At 40.4% G+C, this 15,849-nt stretch overlaps 1 protein-coding gene across 2 annotated transcripts in view; it reads right to left on the bottom strand.

The window, feature by feature from the left end:
- Window positions 1-8,489: 8,489 nt before the first annotated feature.
- Window positions 8,490-15,849, bottom strand: part of shf (Src homology 2 domain containing F) — a 113,775-nt gene continuing 106,415 nt past the window's right edge. For both annotated transcript variants that reach the window (XM_030080816.1, XM_030080826.1), the window contains one exon: window positions 8,490-10,897. In XM_030080816.1, coding sequence (XP_029936676.1) covers window positions 10,711-10,897 — 187 coding nt within the window. In that variant the 3' untranslated portion in view covers window positions 8,490-10,710. The remainder of the gene's footprint in view (window positions 10,898-15,849) is intronic.

Raw genomic sequence — 15,849 nt, 5'->3', positions numbered from 1 at the left:
TGCTGATGGAAATAGTGTCACAGCTTCAGCGCAATAATAAAGTGCTGTTGGCTTTCTAACAAATTAAAAAGGAAACTGTGCCATGCTTTGACAAGATGAAAATAGTGGAATTTTGAACTCAGCAGGGATTATGTAGTTTTGTGATGGTTACAGATCTAGCTACATCTGTAGTTTTAAGGTTTTTATATGCAATAATTTACTGATGCAAAACACCCGGCAAAGTAAACATGGAGATACATGTCACTTTTGAAAAAGTGGGAAATGCTGTCACACATATGGTACAGTACTGTTTATGTAACTGTTACTGAGCACCACATTTAGGTCCCTTTTGTTGTCAACAACCAAGGCAGTCTAAAGTGATACTGGCTTTCTGTTGCTTCTTAGGATCTTCTGCTATACTGAAGCACTCGTATTCACCCTGACATCCAAGGACTATTGACATTGCCACGATTCACCTGAGGAGAAAAGTTCAGTTTATACCTGTCAGCTTGTTCTTTAGTTTCCACAAAACATTTAAAAGGACATTGGCTCTATCAGCAGTGACTGGAATGAAGATCATATTGACATTACAGTGTGTTACTGTAGGAAAACCCAACCAATAGGTAACAAGATTGCCTATCAGTTGGATTTGAAGATTGGGAGCTTTGTCTTTTACCATGTGGTCAGAATTGCATCCTGTGGTGGCTCTTGGCAACACAAATGTATCACAATGTTTAAAGCTCTCGGAGGGAGGGGAAATAATGGATGAGCAAATGGAAAATAGGCTGTTACTTCCCTTTCTCTGTCTACTCCCCGTAGCCACTCTTTCAGATGATTACAGTCGCTCTTCATCTGACTTGACCACTGCTCTCACAGTGATAGCCCAGGTGCCCACACAGCTACTCAATCCATGTTGGTAAAGCATTTTGAATAGCTTTGAGGGTCACATTGTCTTTCAAGAGTTTGATAGAGTTCATATGTGTTTCTCTAAGTTTTGACTTTTGCTATTGTCACATAGTGAAGAGGAAGAACTGAGGAGGAATAGGAAATGGCAACAGAGTGATGTCTTTCTAATGAATAAGGGGAGCAGCTTTGAAGCTGGCACAAATCTCTCCAATTACTCCCACGCTGACCCAGGGATTCAGGTAATGAGTAAGGTTCTGTACCCCTTCATTATAGATGCTGTGATGAGCCAATAGAAATCTCCAGTGCAGCCAGACCTTCTAAAGGGTGTAAAAGCTCCTCTAATCTAAGGTTTTACAGACAAACAGAACAATACTAACAGGGCTCTCTTCAGATCACCCCCTTAAGACGTGCCAAAAGAGGAAAGGATAGAGTTGATATAATGTCCTCCATTCACTTTTATCTCTGTGAAAGGTGCAGCTCACGTGTTATTAACATCACGTCTGTTACCTGAGATTGCTTTCTGCCCAGCGTGACTGAGCGGAATATGAAATGAGCTTGTAATGGACACAGGGCCATTTTCATCCCCTTGTGGACCCTTTCATTGCTTTTAAGCCACGCTTTAGTTCTTCCTCTTCTCTTTTGTCCACAAAGGCAGCTTTGATGCATTTCAGCCCAGGTGGTTTAACCCTTCATGGCACTTCCCTGGAGGAGAACAATACACTGCAGCTGAAGGAAGAGGCTTAGTCACAGATGATACAGAAACCATGGGGATTTAGAATGGAAAGGTAAATTGGAGACTTTATTCTTTTGTCTGATGTGATGGAGTCGATTCACTCAGGTGAGATATAGTACAGTAACTATGTAAAAAGGGGGGAAAAATCCTGCTCACTAATTCAGTGCATAAATGTGTGTGTGTATTTGTGTGTGTAGCTAGATTTATTGTTGATGATTATAGCTGTATACTACTTTCTGCTGGTTTATACTAATAAAAATAAATGTATTTGCATGGAATCTTTCAAGCAACAAGGCACAAATGTCTGTACAAAAGATGGACAATGAAGGCAGACAATAAAAAATAAACATTTGGGTGATATAAAGCAAAAGAGTAATGATGATAATAATGAAAAGCGAATAATGAGAACATTCCATTCAGCTTTACTTTGTTTTATCTTATTTGTATATTTGACAGGGGGGATTCACAATACATGTATTGCACCAGATATAGCAAGCACCACCTTTTTATCTGCTGTCCATGGGCAGGACTTATCAAAGACATGCAATTCATTTAATGATAAAATACATTTAAAAAACACATCAGTGATTATGTTGTAATAAGAAAACACAACAATAGTAAAAACAAAAATAAGACTAATCAATTCATCAGTTACTTACTCAAATGATCGGTGGTCGCATTACTTTCTGTCAGCCATTTTTAAGCATATTTTACCACACTACTGACTGGAAAAGTATTCCACATCCCAACTGCCCTATTTAAAATCCTGTCTGGCCAAATTTGCCATTGTTGCAGAGGATTTTGTACAATTAACTACATGTGTCTTAACAATATTGCAGTAGTGATAAGAGATAGTTTTTGTTGTTGTTTTTGTTTTTAATTGATTAAGGATTTGCATAAAGAGATTATGAAGTGGTTGCCTAGTGCATAGTTGTACTGCTTACTTGCGACCAGGTTGTAATACAATGTGAAATATGGGATGATATCAACGAGTGCATGTACAATTTTGGTGCTTCTGTGCTCATTTGATTTTGAATAAATCAGTTTGTTTTTAATTATCCCTGAGATATTTTTTCACACCTAAATATTTGAAATCTTGGACAATTTCCACTCACTGGCCATCTATTACCGTCATGGACTCCACTGGAATATCCCGTTCCAGCTAGTCTCTCTCTCTCTCTCTCTCTCTCTCTCTCTCTCTCTCTCTCTCTCTCTCTCTCTCTCTTCTCTCTCTCTCTCCCTCCCTCCCGCTCTGTTTTGTATGTCTCTGTGCAGCTCCCGTTGTTTCCACCTATCTGCTCTTGCTCCTGTCACTTACTTATAGGTCTTCCTGCCAATTCTCCTGTTCCCCCTTGCCTGCCTCCTGATCACCTGATTATATCATTATCCAATCACCTGTCAGCCTGCCAGTTCTGCCACACACCTGTTGCATGTTTCCTCATTAGTCTCTCCACAGTATATATACCAGTTAGCTCACCTCTATTATTTTCCTGATTGTCAGTTGTGCCTTTGCCAGTTCTTGTATCCCGCCTGCCCATCTGTTCCATTCTGCCTGTTTTTCACTCGTTTTGACTAGTTACCTTGGATTTCTGTCTCATGATTTTGTACCTCTGCCTGGTTGGACTGATTTCTGGTTGTGGATTTTGGAATGAACTGTTGCACACATTTTCCATTCCTTTCAGTTGTTACTTTTAACTTACTCCTGCCTCTAATCTGTGATTCTGCATTTAAGTCCTTCGTGATACATTACAATCTCAGGTGGGGGCATTTCATACCAACATACCAATTGTTTTGGATATTGTCAGATAATAATGATTCCCCCAGTTCATCTTTTTCATTGTCTCCTCAAGTAAGCACCCAGCCTGCTGATTTGACTTGGCATGTACATAGATTATGGTGTCATCTGCATACATTTGCAAATTGATCATTTATACATATGCAAAGAAGAAGTGGATCTAATAAAGAGCTTTGGGGGACCCCTACAGAGTTCCCTACAAAGGATGTGTGACCATTAATTCTAGTACATTTCTAACTATCAGTCTAATATGACTGAATGATTTGAATGTTTTATCTGACATATTGTGAGTTGATAATTATTGCTCCAATCAGCCCTCTTTTAACTAGCATTTTTTTTTTAATATTCTCTGCAAAATGACAATTGGCGGTCTCTGTCGAATGATATGCCCTAAAGCCAGTCTGCATTAGATGCAGGGAATGGTGACTGGAGTTCAAGTGGGTTTTTAACTGGGTTGCAACCATGCCCTGTGCTATTTTTGGTATAGCCTACAGTGGTCCCTCGTTAATCGCGGGAGTTACATTCTACAAATAACCCACAATAGGCGAAATCCGCGAAGTAGTCAGCTATATTTTTTACAATTATTATAGATGTTTTAAGGCTGTAAAACCCCTCACCACACACTTTATACACGTTTCTCAGAGAGGCATTAACATTTTCTCACTGTTCTCTCTTGTTTAAACACTCTCAAAGTTCAAACCTTCGTAGAAAAATAAGTCCAGTAAAAAAAAAAAGCATGCAAAATTGCACTAAAAAAAATCCGCGAAACTGCGAGGGCGCGAAAGGTGAACCGCGCTATAGCGAGGGACAACTGTAATAGGGAGTGCACTGATAGAGCTGTAATTAGCTAGTTCAGAGTGATCTCCTGCCTTAAATATTGGTGAAATAATAATTTTCTGAGCATCAGGAATGGCAGCTTCCTCATGGATGTGTTGATCCACTGGGAAACATAAGGTTGCTGCATATGTTTTTTATTAGGCAGAAGTCAATATAATGTATATAGTGGGCATCAGAGCCATTTAGTGTTAAAAATTTCATTACCTCCTGATCAGATACCTCAGAGAGAGCTGGGTAATTGTAATGTGGTGGAGTGATCATAATTTTCCTGCTTCCAAATACATAATACTTGGCTCCTTACAGGCAGCAAGATGGTGAGGACCCAGTCTGTGCTGGGCCTGTAGCTGTAAACAGCTACAGGCCCATATGTCTGTCTGTACTTTACACAAATGCATTAAAAACTGCACTAATGTATACTATAAGCAATATTTCTGATGTACAGTTTGCATTATTCTGGATGGAAACTGTACATCTGACATCAATGCAAGCAGATTCCATTTGTCATTATGAAGACGCTGATGACAAAAGAAAATATAGCACAATGATTGATTTTAGTATTATCTTTGACCATATCCCAGAAATGTAGAGAAACACAAGGTTGGCAGCTGATTCTGCAATCAGCATATATATATATATATATATATATATATATATATGTATGTGTGTGTGTGTGTGTGTGTGTGTGTGTGTGTATATATATATATATATATATATATACCAAATGATTGTAATTTAGGCACAAGCATTCAGCAATGAGGCCAAAGGACTTTGTGGAGGGGCAAGGTGTTGATCCCATTTCAGATTTTAGTAACACACGCTTTCACACATAGACATATGGCCTGTAGCTGTAAACAGCCCCCTCAGAGCCACATAGGCAGTGTCCTCACCATCTTGCTGCCTGTTAGGAGCCAAATTTGAGTTGAGTACATTAGAGAATTGGCCTACCATCAAAAATTGGAGAGCTTGTGAATATTGGTTGTTGTTTTGTTTTGCTTTGTTTTGTTATGTTTTTTGATCACCCCCTTGTTTATGCTTTTCCTGAATGCCTGACAGTTGTTCAATGGCTAAAATGTGCTATGTAAAACTCTTTTTGCTGTCTCAGTGTGACAGCTGTGAAAGTGACTTTAGGGTAGAAGATTAGGGAAATGGTTCAAATACTGAAATTGCATCCAACAGTGTAGAGCACTTGTCTCTGATGAGCTGAGCGGTTTAATATAGCAATAATGCCCAAGAGGGAGTGCTTTACAGTGACTATGGGTACCATGGTGATGTGTGTCTAGGACAGAAGTACCCATAATCAGTCATCATGAACATACAGTAGCCTACTTGCACAGATGGGTGACAAATTAAAGGAAAAAACAGCATAATGTGTCTTAGGAAGGTAAGTTGGTGTGGTATGGGCATTCATGGTCGATCAAATCACCCCCTTTAAAAACAGTGTGTTTCCAGCCTATAAGATCCAGCTAGCTGTAACGGGGATGAATCTAGATCTACTTCCTCCAAGAGAAAACCAAAGGTTGCGCAAGATCTAATCTAGGCACCCACATTGAGTGAATGTATGCAATTGAACAGTGCTTTGAAATTGTGCACCAAATGGCTCATATTTGAGGCTGCAGATGGAATAACATGCTGGTCCTGCTGCCTTCATGGCTATATGAATTAAAGCCTTCCTTTACAGCTTATTTTAAAATCAACCGTAAGCAAAGGCTGTCATACATCCCACAAGCAGTTGTGGATGACAGATACTAGTAATCTGACCCAGTGCACTCTCATGTTTTTTATGTGCAAGTGAACATGTCTGCAGGTTGAAATATTTTATATCAAAATTAAACAGACCAGTAGACATCGTGAAGAGGTTCATGTTTTTTTTTTTTTTTTTGGAGGGTCTACACGAGTGCACATCCACCAACTAAAACCACAGAAATAGTACAGAATGCCTGCACCTGTGCCAAGAGTTTTTTTGGACTTGGACATCAAAATGGCACTTTATCACCTACTTGTATGAAAACTGCCCATGAGTGCACTCCCTGACCATTTTGGCTGAAGTGATGCCACGAGAAGCAACAAAATTAGATAGCAGGTGCAAACAGGAAAAAAAGAAAGCTGCTTACATCCTTCGAAATTACCACTATGCTGTCTCTTGATCTGTGCCTGTAAAAAATGGAACGTGAAGTATCCAAGAATATGGATGGGTGTACAAGTAAAGTCTTGTACACCCATACTGAATGTTTACATTGTGAGAAAAATGGCTGCTATGCATAGAGTGAAGAGATTTTAAAATACAGAGATTAAATAACAGTTGGGTGAATGGAAGAGTGGAGGAGCCAGATATATTAAAAAATGAATAATATAAATACATAAAGACAATGCTACAATGAACAAATTGAAAAAATGCTACAGGAAAACATCAAGTGGATCAGTGCAGAAAGGGGCTACAGCACTCTCTAGATAATTGCTCCAGCATTCTGTCCTTGACACAAACAATAGTTGCTCCTCACTATTTATTGAAGAGCTTCACCATGGTAACTGCTGAAGGCAAAGATATCGGTGGGGGCTTTTCTCCCACCATCTTCTCCATCTTTTTGTATAGTGGGATGTGTGTCTGTTTAAATACAAGAAAAAGTGGTAATGAAAACTCAAATCACACATGACTTTGACTCATAAACCCAATTTTATTAAGTTTGAACCTTGGTGCCTCTATGTCCCCATACAATACATTCAGTATATACATTTGGCCATGAGGGACTGTACAGATATGTTATAGTAGTGCATACATACGTGGCAAGAAAATGTACACAAAGGAAACTCATACACACCACTTTACCACAGGAAGTGGCAAGACACACACAGGGCAATTCAATGGCTGATGGCTGGTCACACCAGTACACACACACACACACACACACACACACACTTTAAGACACTTCTCTGAGGGAGGAGAAGGGTTCTTTCAGGTTCTCATAACAGAGATATAATAATGTGAAAAGTAGGTCTTCTGATTGCAACAAAGCCCCCCCCCCCTCTGCCAGAACACCCTTGCCTCCTTCCCTCCCTCTTTCTTCCCCTTTATCTCTTACATTTTCCCTTTCTCCAGCTAAAGCTAAGGCCTCTCTCTAGGCAGTGTGGCCATCGTACGTGGGCTCTTTTCTATGGTAAAGTCATAATACTTGTCAGCAGCAGTAACAAAATAAAGAGCCTCCTCTACTGTCAACATATGATCTCTAAAACTGGGGACATTCAGAACATACACAATACATTACACATATAATCTTTTAATTTGCCTTTTTTTTTTTTTTTTTTTTAAGAATAACTTCTCTCAAGGAAATACATAGGTCCACTTCAACAACATACTGCTCTTTAATAAAGCTGTAGGGGTCACCACTTAAAGAGTCACCCTCATGTCACAGAACCTCTCTGATGACGGCGCTATCTTTCTGTTGGCCATTGCTTTCTGCTTACTTACTTCACCAACTAAATAAACTTTTGCATCCATCCTGTTCTCTGCAAACAATATTTCTATAAATCAGGTCGTTCTCCTGATTATATTACTCCAGGTGGACATCTTGTACCATCATGTCTGTCATACACATTTAGTGGAGGCACACTCTCCAGTCATTATCCCTTCAATGACCATGTGGTTGCATAGCACACAGCAGACATTTACAGTAGTCATGTTCACCCAAGTCAGTTCTTCTAATTGCAAGTGTCAATCACACTAAGCTTGGATTCAGCCCCAAGAATTTTCTTTCTTTCTTTGTTTTTTTTGTTTGTTTTTTTTGTATTTGCTCATGAAACAACTCACCATCTGAATTTGTGACTCACAGGACTGGCAAGGATTAGGCACTCTGCTTAGACTTGATTTATGGTGTCTGTTGTCCTGTGATTACATGCACAACCATAAGCAAATCCACTCTTTGCTGTGATAATTGGTCAGCAGTAAACTACAATATGCTGTAATCTTAAATATTACTGGTCCAGGTTAGGACTGAGTAATTAATCAAAATGTTATCAAACCTGAAATATGGCCAAGTACAATATCCGAATTGCAGGGGCTGCAATTTTTTGATAAAGGTAAAATGAGTGGCAAAACTTCATTATAAATGAAGTGTTGTTGCACAATAGATATGCCCTGGCCTACAAATAGTACTCTCCAGATGGAAGAAAAGAAAGTTTGTTTGGTACAGACCCATCAAAAATCACATTATCATCATCATTTAATTTCTGTTTCAGTGAAAATGAAAATTCAGATGCAAAAATAATCCTACTAAAATTGTGAATCATATCTTTCAAAATCATTGCAATATACTTTGTTTGCCATATCATTCTGCCCTAGTCCAGGAGTGATGAATTCTGGAAAGTTGCCCAAAAAACAGATGTATCATTCATATCAATGATTAATGTGTGGATATAAGTGGAAAGGAACATGACCACGCCATGGGGCTGGATCCCAGTCACTCTGGCTAAGGGGAAAAAAAAAAAAAAAAAGACTCTGACAACCAAAGAGATTCAAGCAAGGGTTGTCACCTCAGTCTGTACCAGTAGGGCAGAACACACACTGGAACTCATAAAGTCTGCACACATACTCAAGTGCATACGTACTGTATAGCATACACAAAGGTGTACACATCAATGCGTTGGACACGTGCATACATGCACCCACGCACATAAGCACATACACATGCACACATGTATGCACACCTAATAGTAAAGGGAAGATGGTCGAGAGTTTTTAACGCTTAGTGGAAGTGTGACAGTCTGAAGGTCAGTGCTAATCCAGTTGGAACAGGGTGTGCTGTGATTGGTCCAGGGACATTTGCAATAGTCTCTCAAGTGAGGCTCAACAATCCTGTTGGTCAGGAGACACCATGACTCGTGTCCCAGAGTCAGGCCACAGAGGCAAACATACATTAGCAGAACTTGAAACAATAAAAATGCAAAGCACCACAGTAGAAGAGGCTGGAGTATTCCCAAAAAACACGATCACATCAGCACAGAACAATGAGGGCCGGGGGGCTGATAGGCCATCACAAAGGAGTAACACATCAGTAATAATTACCCCAGAATAAATTACAGTCACAGAACAATCGTTAAAAGCAGAATTGGAAATCAGCTGATCTAGCGGACTGATTTGACCCATGCATTATAAGGCATTAACCAAACATTTGTTACTGACATCACACAATATCATATTAGTGACTATACATACAATTACTGATCTGGAAAATCTGTTCATTTTTTTAGTTAAAAAAAAACAAAAACAAAAACAAACAAACAAACAAAAAAAACCTTGGAGTTTATGACTTTATGCAAAACTAAACAAACAAACAAACAGGGAAAAAAAAATTCTAAACCGATGATGTAATTCTAGGGAATTGGAAATTGAGATGGGAGGGCAGATCGATATCTGCAATCCCATTGTACCTATTGATCTGCAGATGGGCGAATGAAATTGATTTTCTGAGGTAGACAATGCAGGCATATTTCATTCTCCCGATGCAAAGCCATTCAAAGCTGGGATAGTGAGGGTAATTTGGTCTATTTGGACAGGCTCTGGTCTCTGGCCTTAGCCAATTGTACTGTGTCAGATGGGCTGACCCATCTATCATGCTCTGCTGCCTGTCTAACCACTACGGTACTTACATTGTCATTTGTGTGATACACCCACTCAGTGATGGATAGCAGACAGCATGCACTATGACAAGATAGAGACATCAGTCTGCACAGCTCACAGGCCTGTTGTTTCTGCACTGCCGGGGACACACCATTCACATAAGGGCAGCTTATTCAATATCCTGGCTGCTGTATGGGGCCCATGTGGACAATATCCCTCAACATGCCTCATAAATGTCCCTTCCTTTGTGTGACTTTTACAATCTTCAGGTCCCCTTGATAAACAATTACTCTTACAGTATCAACAGAGCCTTACCAAATGAGAAAATCAAACAAGCACGTTTACAGACAATAATTATAATCACTCTCAGGAAAAAAGTTTTTTTTTTTTTTTTTTTTTTTATGACAAAAAGGTACAGCCCAGTGACAAAAGTTATAATGTACCTTTTTTTCTGAGAGCATAGAGTGCTAAGGGAAATCAGCTAAGAAATCAAAGAAATGGTGTTAATCAGACATGTCAGTCTGTGATGTTATGAAGTGGATGTCTGGCTGTCTGTCATAAATACAAAAAAAAAAAAAAAAAAAAAAAAAAAAGACTTTCACGACAGTGAGTCCTGTGTATGAGATAGTGTGTAGTAGGCATCAAAGCAGATCTGGAACCTGTGGGTCAGTGAGGTGAGTCAGATTCAGCAGGTTGGGATGCCACTGTTCATATTCCTATGATCCTACAGAGCTCTGTCCAGCCCCGCAATTCTGACGAAAGGAGGGACAGGAGGAGCAGAGCCATAGGGTGGCCCAGTGAATACAGCAGGGGCCGGGCAGGTCTGACACCTGGAGGTGACCCATGGCACTATAGTGTCCTGATGGCCACAGGGTACAGCAAAGACATGTGTTCAGCCCCCTTTATGGGTAGCTTGCGGCTGGAGTAGAAATGGATGATCTCAGGCACACTATCAAAAGGACAGCTGTTTTGGCCCAGGATGTACTTGTTCTCCTTCGTCCGCGACAGCTTCATGTGCATGAAGCCCTGGCTGCTCCTGGGAAGAGAGAGATGGAGTTGGGATGGAGGGTGGGGATAGAAAACACAACATTAGCTCCATTAAGAAGGAAAGAAAAGTTTGAACAATTTCCTGCTGAACAATATCAGCAAGCTATGTCTATCCACCTCAAAGAGTACAAATTCAGGTTGGACAGAAACAATGGTTTGAGCTCCACAAGACAATACCCTTCCAGCCCCAATGTACTGGGGTGCTGGGAGACAGGGGAGATCCCAACAGACCAGAAACCTCACCAAATTACACAGACATTATTTGGAAGTATCCACTACACTCTGGGTAAGCTGAAAATATATTTTTTGTGTGTTTTGGGTGAACTGTTCCTTTAAACTTAAATATGTATGTTGAAAAGTTGATGGATTTTTTTACTCTCACATTAGGTGCATTAGATACATGAATTCTGAACTGGAGTACTTCAAGTTGTGTTGGGAGGGATGAATAAAAGGCAGGTTACTTAAGGTGCTGGGTTTCACATGCCGAGCATAAGGATGAGGCTAATGAACTCCCTGGATGAATCACTAAAGCTACAGCAATAAATGCACAGCAAATTAAAAGCTCCCTGAGTGTTTCTAGGAGACCTTAATCAATACATTTTATAGCTTGCCAGCTTGCCAGCTTTGGAGAAGAAAATGTCCTTTTTTGGATTTGTTCACTGACATACCTAAAAGTAAGATATAACATAGAGCTGACACACACACACACACACACACACACACACACACACACACACACACACACACACACACACACACACACACACACACGAATATGCACACAGATTTTTTATTAGCTCAAGTCCTTAATTGGTCATCATGATGGCTTTTCCATCATTTCCCCTGCAAGGTGTAGTTGCTGTATCCTCAAACAGTCTGCAGCCAGTTGCTGCCACTGGACATTAAGGCCAGCTATATAATCAACCCAGGGTGCTGGCACATTTCAGCTTGTTTTAAAGCTTGCCTTGATGTGCCATGTAACTGCAGAGAAACCAGCCCTGTTAGAGTGCACAAAACTGGCTAGGAAGGAGGATAATAACAAAAGCCTTCAATTACAAAAGACAAAAGAGGGGGAAAACTCAGTGCGCTATTTATCACCCACCCCAACTGTGACAAGCTGCCAAACATGCCACATCAGGTTTGCATGAGCACTGTGCACTCAGTGACCTGTGGGGCCAGTCACTGTTATCTGCATTACGCATTATTTCAGTGCCAAAGATGTTGTGGCACAGGGGCCTTATGAAGGCTGTGCACATCCTGGACAAGTGTGTATGAGATGTTTTTCCGTGTAGATACAATTTTATTCTCCCAAGAAGATTAGGTTGCAGGAATTCCTTTCTGACAGTGACAGACATGATTCTGAAAGGCATCACTCTCAGTTTTGATAAGACACATTTAAATGGAGCTTCCTGGTGGTCAAGAATGCGACAATGTTAGAATGTATTGGGTACCAAGTCCTCCTTTCTTCCATATCGTTTCTGTCACTCTACAGTATAGACACCTAAAAAAAACAAAAAAAAAACAGACATGGCATAAAATAACAACAATAAGAAATACCTTAAAAGCAGGTATATTTTGAGGTCACTGGATGTATACCAAGAGGCATGTGCATGTAAATGTAAATATGTGCCGCTTATCTTTAATAAACAGGAGCAAGAACTGAGCTTTGGGCACCATAAATGTGAGGCAGTTGTGTTCATTACTTATCTCCTAATTGCATGGGAAAAGCCTCCAGATGTGTTCTTTCACTGAGGCGTGGAGAAAAACAGGCCCACAGATAACAGTGAAGTGAAGACAGACTAAGAATGTACAGGTTCAATAAAGGGACATCCATAAAAAACAAAAGCAAAAACAAAAACATTTAGCCCCATAAATTGTGATAATCTCATGTGAAACTGGTCTCTATTGTAATAGATGAGGACAATCCCTCTTTTATACATTAGTGTCAAGAGAGCAGTGCAATAACACTGTGACAAGATTAAATTAATCAGACATACTGAAGAAAGAATACTGTAATATAAAAACATTTCAACATAAACATGATTACTGCGAGAATGTGAGTAATTCAGATAGTTGAATGAGCAAAAAAGAAAGATGAAAGATGGAGAGTGCCATAAAGCAAAGTCAAATGCATTCCTAAAGCTTCTCCTCCAAGCAGGTTTGTCACAAAATTACTTTGCAGAAAATCAAAGGAAATAAGTATTGAAAATAGCCAAAACAGACAGACAGAGACAGCGAGGCAGGGAGAGTGCAAGGTACGAGATGCAGAGTCCTACATAGATGGCAGTGGATAGAGAGCACATCAAGACAGAAATGCTGCCATAATGTTTTTTATAAGAGAGCTGCGGGAGAAAGTTTCAGGCTCGCTGGGCTATAAAAGTGCAGTAAACACAGCTATCAGAGTTCCTCCATTACTGCGCCTCTGGCCTCGCTAGTTTAGTATGTCATTAACAGTGAGTTCATCATGAATTGGAGAGAAGCAGGAGGACAAATTTCCCTAGCCACGATTCTTCAATTGTGCACACAGTGCCAGGAGAGCTCATTTTTAAAATCCTCCCTGCAAAGAGCATTTGATGAATCCTCACACAAAGTGCTGGGAGAAAGGCCTTAGGTTACATTGAGCCACACTTAAAAAGGCAAACACATCAATAGCAGCATTTTTAGATTCCCAACTGATTTCCCAGTCAGCGTTTAGCGCCGCTTATCACGTTTCAGCCCCACAGAGACAGATACCAAGACAACAGAGCAATAGAGCAGAGATGCTGATAACATGAATATGGGGCTATTTTTGAGGAGACAGGCCCTTTGTGTTGTTATCGTATCCCTGTGTTTGTGGTTTTATATTTTCTAACCTGGATTAATTTCACTAGGGAGGTCTGGTGTCCTGTTTATTGAGGTCTATGACTTTGATTTGAACCCTTTAGCCCTCATGGCAAAAATGGCCTGACAGCGATCACAGCTTATCTCTACCTTCAATTGGATTGGTGCATGAATGATGCTCTTTAAGCAATGAATCTATGGCATCAGAAAAGGCAAACTCATCCAACAGAAGATAATGAGCCTGAGCAGAGGCCATGACCTTTTTAAGCATTAGTGGTTATGAGATACCCTGAGTGCCCATTATTCCATTTTGGTATGGTGAGAGCACAAACTGAATAGGCCTCCCTATCATTTTGTAAAACGCACACTTTACTTTGGCACACTTTAATGATGAAAAAATAATGTGGCTGTTGGTTATGAAGGTCAAAGCACACATTTGTGTCATCCAATCTACATCCAATCTAGCTGATGTACTAACCAACTGAAAAGCATAACAAAACACAGTAAAATGCAGCTCTCCTTTCTGTCTCCCAAGGCTGCATTTACACAGCGACATCATGTGAGATTTTTAACTCCTCGTGGCTTAGATCACATCTTCTTACGGCTGTATAGGCAGGGGAAATCAGCTTCTGTTGTTTTTGGTGGTCTAGACACTCATTTGCATATCTGACATTTTTGCACACAAAACCTTTTTTGTGTCTAAGTCGAAACAAAAAGATTTTTTCCAGACACTTAAGAGTCAGTAGCAGACGAATTACATTGCAGATGCAGTTTTTGGTTGTTGTTCAAGGATCTGTTTAGTTTCCCAAGTGGATGCTGTGGTATGTGACAAATTTTATTGGATAGATTTTCCTTTTTTCATCAACAATTTCTGTGCTCAGCCACTGGAAGCAGACTATGTGCTTTCTCATGCGGTGAAGAATAGGATGGCACTGCGCTCTGAGACTTGTGAAGGGTTTAATGCGTTCCAAACATCTAAGAAAAAAAATCTCCTCAGAGAGCAAGAGAGAGAAAGAAAAGAGGTCAAGTGTAGAGAAAAGGGGTAAGGAGAGCAAGACAGACCTTGGTTTCAGTCCATTGTACTCCTGAGGATGAGGATCACATCTGAGGCTGTCTTCATCAATGATGCAAAACACATACATGCCACCTCATAGCCTTATGAATTTTTCAGCAACCCCAGACAAGGAGGATCTTCACCTCAGGTTTACACTTAAGTTAGCAGCAGGCTGGGCCAGGCTCATACAGGCAGGCTGAACCCTGAGTCACATCCTCCTGAGATGGCATTGTCACTCCCATGAGTCAGCCTGCGGATTGTTTTCCTGGCTTCGTCTAACTGATTAATGTCTGAACTACACTGCAAGCAAACATTTGCGTATCCCAACTTGTTGTGGCCCAGTTGCAGCTCAGCACTGCAGATTGCTCCTGCAGTTCAATTCTTGTTCCACTGCGGACTGTTGGCTGTTCCATATCGCTCAATTCAATTCAACACCATTTCAATGAGTTGACTGAACAGTAGAACACAACACAGCAATACAACAGATTGTGCAATGTAGAAAGTGCCTCAGACCCATAGAATTCATTACTCAGACAGGTTTGCTCTGATCTGCTCGTGGTTTTTCCGAGAATGAGCTGAGTTGTTTACAGTACACCAATTTACAAGTACCATAAATTCATTTCTCCAATCAAATTCATCATTTGCTGGAAATAAGACCCTCTAATATGGTGGCGTTTGTGAACATTTTGATTTGACAGTTTCCAAATGTGAAACCATCATTAGTGCAAACAGAGTAGAGCAACAGTGATAAACAGCCCTGGGGGCACAAATGTTTAAAAATCAGGGTTTAGAAAACAGTGGTTCATCTTCACCACTTGCTGCCCGTCTGATAGAAACCCCAGCACCCAGTGGCACAGAGCCTGGCTGACACCCAGCAAGAGTAGTGTGTAAACCAAACTCCTTAGCAAGACTGTACTGAAAGCAAAGCTGTAGTCAACAAACAAGACTCCAGCTCAACTGGCTGGGATGTTTTGGTATAGTAGGATGATGAACAGAGGCCATGCCTGTCTCAAAAGCCGCATCTCCAATCAGGCTCCGAGCTGCTTGCTGTGACCAGTGGAGCAGGC

This window comes from Myripristis murdjan, chromosome 3 (assembly GCF_902150065.1).
Source record: "Myripristis murdjan chromosome 3, fMyrMur1.1, whole genome shotgun sequence".
Classification (NCBI taxonomy): Eukaryota; Metazoa; Chordata; class Actinopteri; order Holocentriformes; family Holocentridae; genus Myripristis; species Myripristis murdjan.
Note: the sequence above shows the minus strand (reverse complement) of the source record. Positions and strands in the feature narration are given on the sequence as shown.